The 6,736-nt window shown below is 39.2% G+C and overlaps 2 protein-coding genes and 2 non-coding genes across 5 annotated transcripts in view; 1 reads left to right on the forward strand and 3 right to left on the reverse strand.

Moving 5' to 3' along the window:
• Positions 1–5,277, forward strand: part of LOC106806191 (DNA mismatch repair protein Mlh1-like) — an 18,459-nt gene extending 13,182 nt beyond the window's left edge. The window contains exons 12-19 of one of the 2 annotated variants that reach the window (XM_014808057.1): positions 614–782; positions 1,375–1,466; positions 1,861–1,969; positions 2,281–2,344; positions 2,657–2,818; positions 3,780–3,872; positions 4,580–4,696; positions 5,010–5,277. In XM_014808057.1, the coding sequence (XP_014663543.1) occupies positions 614–782; positions 1,375–1,466; positions 1,861–1,969; positions 2,281–2,344; positions 2,657–2,818; positions 3,780–3,872; positions 4,580–4,696; positions 5,010–5,255 (1,052 nt within the window). In that variant the 3' untranslated portion in view covers positions 5,256–5,277. Of the gene's footprint in view, positions 1–613; positions 783–1,374; positions 1,467–1,860; positions 1,970–2,280; positions 2,345–2,656; positions 2,819–3,779; positions 3,873–4,579; positions 4,697–5,009 lie in introns of those variants that run through there. The other variant, XM_014808058.1, reaches the window with a different exon arrangement.
• Positions 125–196, reverse strand: Trnae-cuc. The gene has a single exon. It is a non-coding gene; the product is annotated as a tRNA-Glu (tRNA).
• Trnae-cuc lies at positions 287–358 on the reverse strand. The gene has a single exon. It is a non-coding gene; the product is annotated as a tRNA-Glu (tRNA).
• A 382-nt stretch (positions 5,278–5,659) lies between the features above and the next one.
• Positions 5,660–6,736, reverse strand: part of LOC106806192 (pyrimidodiazepine synthase-like) — a 2,843-nt gene continuing 1,766 nt past the window's right edge. The window contains exons 4-5 of the mRNA XM_014808059.1: positions 6,497–6,611; positions 5,660–5,960 (exon numbers count right to left, since the gene is read on the reverse strand). Of these exons, the coding sequence (XP_014663545.1) occupies positions 5,671–5,960; positions 6,497–6,611 (405 nt within the window). The 3' untranslated portion in view covers positions 5,660–5,670. The remainder of the gene's footprint in view (positions 5,961–6,496; positions 6,612–6,736) is intronic.

Below are 6,736 nucleotides of genomic sequence, written 5' to 3' on the forward strand. Positions count from 1 at the left end.
AGCGCCGAATCCTAACCACTAGACCATATGGGAGCAACTGATTCTATATTAACAAAGCAAAAACCGTCCACTTAACAAAGTAGAAACATTGCAAAACCAAGATTCAAACATGTAAAACTATCAGTTCCCACACCGGGAATCGAACCCGGGCCGCGGCGGTGAGAGCGCCGAATCCTAACCACTAGACCATATGGGAGCAACTGATTCTATGTTCACAAAGCAAAACCGTCCACTTAACAAAGTAGAAACATTGCAAAACTAAGATTCATACATGTAAAACTATCAGTTCCCACACCGGGAATCGAACCCGGGCCGCGGCGGTGAGAGCGCCGAATCCTAACCACTAGACCATATGGGAGCAACTGATTATAATTTAGTGAAACCATATGCTGTGAAAATAGATGGAGATTCTAGATGTAAAGCCATTGCAAAAATAACAAGTTTTAAGCACTAATAAAAACGATTACTGACTCTAGCCCTGAATCCTAAGTGCTTCTACCGATAAATTGTAATGAAATAAATGAATAATTATGCATAGTTCGCATAATAACAACTCGCTGACAACATCTCATAGCAAGTATCAGCAGTGGTAAGTCCCCGTGGTTTCCTGCAGGTTCGGTGAGCACCAGCAAGCCATACGCTCATCAGATGGTTCGCACGGACAACCGTGAACAGAAGCTTGACGCATTCCTGCAGCCGAAGCCACCAGCTGCTACTGTCCTTGTCAATGCAGTGGATGTGTCACCACATGGTGACAGTGCCCGCGTTGACACGCAACACAGGTATCACATGCTGATAAGCACCCAGTGCTGTTGGCAATAGCCAAACTGATGTCAGGTATCTGTGCAGTTGATTAGTGTGGTGATTCTCTATTGCAAGATGTTTCACAGTCACAAAACCCTGCATTGTAGGATTCTGCCTAGCTGATGGTAACCTTGGTTGACTTTGACATTTATTACATCATTAGAGCGTTATATTGGTATTGTTCCTAACTGATGGTAACCTTGGTTGACTTTTTATTTATTACATCATGATATCATTATATTGGCATTGTTCCTGTCTGATGGTGACCTTGGTTGACCTTGCCATTTTTTTACATTGTTACATCCTTATCTTAACATTCTTCCTTGCTGATAGTAACTTTGGTTGACTTTACCATCGATTACCTCATTAAATAATTACCTTAGCATTATACCTAACTGATGGTGACCTTGGTTGACCTTACCATTTAGTACATTCTTATCTTAGCATTGTTCCTAACTGGTGATGACCTTGGTTGACCTTACCATGTATTACATCTTTATCTTAGCATTGGTCCTAACTTGTGATGACCTTGGTTGACTTTACTGTTCGTCATGTCATTCTTTTCCCCAGCTCTACTTCCGGAAACGAGACGGGTCGCCGTCAGGTGAAGTTGACTAGTGTTTTAATTCTACAGGAGGTGCTTAAAACCAAAGCTCACTCAGGTACGATTATAACTCACTTGGCAGTTGTTATGTGCATGATCATTGATGTTCTTTATCATTCACCTGTCTTATCTTATCTTGTCTGTTTATCCGGCTCTGCCTGTGTGTTTATGTGTGTCACTGTGTGTCTGACTGCCTGTCTGCCTGTCTGTCTGTCTGTCTGTCTATCTGACTGTGTTGGTGATTGTTTGCCTATCTGTATACTAGATATCTATCTATTTGTGCACGCATAAGAATTGATATTTCGTATTCATTGACTTGTTTAGGATTAGCTCTGCACAATGAGTTTTGCAAGATCTCAAGTTGGTTGTTGTTTGCAATTTAAACACAAATACGCATGCGTGCATGCAAGCACACACGCACATACATGTCTTTTTTATCGTGTTTCTTGCAGGTCTTAGAGAGGTGTTCCAGAATCACAAGTTTGTTGGCTGCGTTAACAGAAAGCGTGCATTGGTTCAGCACAACACCAAACTCTACCTTGTCAACACCACTGTGCTCAGGTATGCCTGCACTCATGTTATAGCGATTCAACATGCTCATGCGGTTGGTGAAAATGCTGGCGTAATATTTAGACAATTTCTCTATGCTACTGGTGTTTACTGCCACCAGGTGGCAGCACAGGTGCTGTTGCACTGAACCTTCACTATTTCACAAACATCACAATATTGTTAATAAATACAAGTTGAAGTATTTACTTTCAAAGCTGCATAATTAAAGTGAACTTGTAGAGCAATGCCTCATTGAAAGTGAACAACACAATAATATTCTAGTTTCTTTCGACAATTAACTTGTTCCAATTCGTTTTTTCCAGCAAGGAGCTATTCTACCAGCTAATGTTATATGAATTTGGAAATTTTGGAATGATAAAATTATCAGTAAGTTGTTTCCTATTTTATTAGCTCCAGAGAAAAATGAAAATATTTGCGTAGAGTCGTGAACACGTTTTCAGTAATTTTTTTTTGGTATACCTTACATTTATAGTTTGTTTATGTGTTATACTATTGGATATTTTCTTGTCGGAGATTTTGAGTGCAGAACCCGCGCGAGAACTGAATACTCTCTCCCCTTCCCTCCTCTCTCCTTTCTTTCTCTTTCGCTATAACCCCTCTCTGTATATCGCTCCCTTTCTCTCTTTTCCCTTTTCATTCATCATGTATATGTTAAAACACGTCACCTGTGTCCTTTAGAATCCTGCACCAATCTATGAGCTGGCAATGTTGGCATTGGACAGTGAAGAGTCTGGATGGTCAGAGACAGACGGCTCCAAAGAGGAGCTGGCACGATACGTCGTTGATTTCCTCTCTTCGCAGTCTGAAATGCTGCTAGACTACTTCTCAATACACATAGAAGTAAGCTATATCTTATAGCATTGGTAAAAATAGTAATATGCAATGATTTACAAAGTTACTAATATAAATAATAATTTACTATAACACAGTGTTATATTTAGTAACGCGGCCTATACTCGTGTGTCATATATACCAGAGGTAATGGCTGTGTTTATATTGTGCTCTGCGATTGCATTTAGTATTGTCATAATATTATCGCAACCTTCTGAGCTGTTGGCATTAAAAAGTTGTTTTGGCAGCTATTGTTGTGCGATGGTGTGTAGGGTTGTCAATATTATAGTATCGAGATCATTGTTGTTAATCGGGGCTGTTGTCACCATAAGATTGAGATCGACGTAGCACCATGTTTAGGGGCGTTGACATTATAGTATTGTTTTCAAGGTTTATTATTAGGGCTGTTGTTAAAGTGATTACGTCACCGTAAATAGTAAACGTAAACATATTATGTCCACTTTTCTACAAAATGTAAGTGATTCTGTTCACTTTTTAGGGTTAAATTGCTGCATTATACTTCCTATTTTGCTATTCTGTTCGATGTGAACAAACACTCGTGACTCGTACATAGCCCATAGCAGACATTTAATGTCGTGATCAATATATCAAATCGCCCACTCTTTTGGATTTTCAACTAGTTGAGAAACAATCTTATCAGGTAAGAATTTGAATAAACATATAGTCCTTTTAGTACTTACTTTTCATGTAAAAAAAATTGCAACAAAACTTTTAGAAATATACACCATAGAAAATTCCTGATGTAGTCATGCAATTTAATACATATTCAAAATTGTATTTATGATTGGTAATATTATGGATTCATGTTTATAGTGTTGACATTCTGACATTTTGTTCAGGCTTGTATATGAGGTAGCTGGCGGTTTTGATATTTATTTTATATTTATTTGTTCACGGTACCATTATAGTGTCATGTCTATGGGGTGATAGTGGGCTTGATTTGTTTCAGAATGGAGAGCTCTGCACTCTGCCCCTGCTTCTAGAACCATATTTTCCCAGTATGGAAGGTCTGCCTATGTATATCCTTCGCTTAGCAACAGAAGTAAGCCTCCCTCACCCTCTGTATATATATCTCTCCCTCCCCCTCTCTCTCTCTCTCTCTCTTTCTCTCTCTCTCTCTCTCTCTCTCTCCTCTTCTCTCTCTCTCTTGTCTCTCCTCTCTCTCTCTCTCTCTCTCTCCTCTCTCTCTTTCTCTTCTCTCCTCTCTCGTCTCTCTCTCTTCTCTCTCTCTCTTCTCTCTGCTCCTTGCTCTTTCTCTCTCTCTCTCTCTTCTCTCTCTTCTCTTTCTCTCTCTCCTCTCTCTCATGTTTCTATCTATCTTATCTCCACTCTCTTTCTCTCTGCTCTCTTCCTCTCTCTCTCTCTCTCTCTCTCTCTCTCTCTTCTCTCTCTCTCTCTCTCTCTCTCTCTTTCTCTCTCTCTTTCTCGGTTTCTTTTTCTGTTTCTTTGTTTCTCTCTCTCTCTCTCTCTCTCTCTTTCTCTCTATCTCATTCCCACTTATGCACCTCTCCACTTCTCTCTTTCTCTCTCAGTCTCGGTCTCTCTTAGTTAAGGCGAGCTTCGTTGCCATTTTATACTAAGAGGAGCGGTGTACGAGTTTTTCAGTAAGCAATTTTATTGATCTCGAATAACGAAACCCTAATTTATATTCTCTATTGTTTCTGTTTCTCTTGACAACTTTTTTTATATATTGTCATGAATGTGCATCCTTGTTGTGAGGTTTAATTCATTTCTTCGGTTATCATGCAGGTTGATTGGGAAGATGAACAAAAGTGTTTCGAGTCATTCTGCAGAGAGACTGCAGAGTTTTACTCGTTCAAACCCAACGTCGCCTCGAATGGCAATGATGATTGTGTACCGGAAAAGGTTCATAAGTTCTATTAGTCACATCATAGACTGTAGATTAACCATTTTAATAAGGAAATTGTACCATTTTTATTTATTAAATTATTTAATGAAGAATAGTAATAGCAATAGTGATAATAATAATAATAATAATAATAATCTGTTGCTCTATGTTTGTCTAAGTTAGATGTAATTCTATGGTTATGTATCAGCGTTTGATAGCATTCTAATTGCCGAATTAAGTTGCATATGACATATTGTGATAAACGTTTTACATAGTAGAGCATTTCACATTATATATATATATACATATATTTGTATTAACAATTTACAGTCTCCTGGTCTAAGCCAATCAGAACAGACAGGTGAAGCTACCCAATCGGAACCAACTACAGGTTTAGACAGTGAATCAGTCCCAGATGAGGATTCAAGTACCCCGACATGGAAATGGACTGTGGAACATGTCATCTACCCAACTCTCAAAACCACTTTGCTACCGCCGAAACATTTTGCTGACAACGGTAGCATCTTAGAGGTGGCTAATCTGCCAGACCTCTACAAGGTGTTTGAGAGATGTTGATCAGTAGCTAACATAGATATAGATAGGTATAGATAGTCCCTGATATCGATGTAAATAGAACTATCAACTGTGCAGCTCAGTCAATGCATGTGTGTGTTATCGAACCTCATCATAACTAGAGAGTTGATAACACACCAAAGGTGTACTACCTCATTAGTTTGCATTGATCCAGTGCTGGTATATCATGGTCAAATCTTGCTGGAGATTTACACCATCGGTGCTCATTCTCTTTGCAATCACAATTTGCTAGAACTCGGTCTGTGGTCCTCACATATAATTTCACAGGTGTGTGTGTAATATAGTCGTAACCCCTAACACTCGTAAACGATGTTGATGTAAATAAACGTAAAACATGTAATGTAATTGGTCATAATGTTACTATAACTAATAATTTCCTCCTGGAGGCAGCTTCCTTCTAACCTGTGGATCGCGATAGATTCGGATATCCTGTGAAAGTTTCTTGTGCGCACGTGTCGGGAGCACGTATGTCTCCCGCTAGCGTTCTCTTCATGTACGTCGCGTGTGTCTCAGCACTGAACTCGCATTGTTTGACGGCGCCATCTTGGTGCATCCTCTCCGCCCAGGCCGTCAGCTTGGCATGCTTGTTGTCCGACCAAACTTTGGCAAGAGGCTGAAGGCGTTCCAATGCTGGAAGTCGCTCGATCACTGGCCAGATGTTGTAGTCTAACATACCCACTTTATTTCCTGAAATGTAGTAGAATAAGACTAAAGGATGTATTGCACTTGTAAATGCTAAATATATCATATTTATTTCCTCCGTTGAATTTGGGATCCGTTGTGCGATTTTACTGACAGAGTGTATATTTGTTAACCGGTTTCACTTTCAAATGTCGAAATATGATGGCATGTCATCAATTATGTGAGTCTATATCCGACCAACCAGTAGCTGGTTCTTCCTACATAAACAAATAGTTTTTAGAACGTCGCTCACTTTAGTAACGCATATCAAATACCGATGTCATGTGTTTTGCGAGGACAAAAAACTGGCATCCCATGAGATCCCATACTACGAGTGGGTGGAGGGGGGGGGGTTATCATGCTCACTCGTACATACTGCTATTCACAAGCAATATTCGTCCTTGTTTCTAAGAATATGTTTTGAATTACCCGAGAAGAATAGTTGCGAAAGCTTGTTGTAAGAAAGTTATATTGTTACGATTTCTCGTATAGGAAAGGCTGTGAGAGTTTTTCTTTTCAAAGACGATATTGTTGTAAATTACCAGAGAAGAAGGGCTGCGAGAGTTCTTTCTCAAGAAGGTCTATTCCTTCAGCAATGCAGATCACTCCATCTTCTATTTGGTTACGCAATGCAACTTGTATTAAACCGCTCATCACCTGTGACAGAAAAATACATGACTGCGTTCATCCATTATTAAAATCATGATGGGTCTTTACTTTATAATATTAGGCGATTATATATAATAATATAGACATATAAATATAAAAAATAGAATTAGTTG

The sequence above is a fragment of the Priapulus caudatus genome, unplaced genomic scaffold (genome assembly GCF_000485595.1).
Source record: "Priapulus caudatus unplaced genomic scaffold, Priapulus_caudatus-5.0.1 Scaffold146, whole genome shotgun sequence".
Classification (NCBI taxonomy): Eukaryota; Metazoa; Priapulida; class Priapulimorpha; order Priapulimorphida; family Priapulidae; genus Priapulus; species Priapulus caudatus.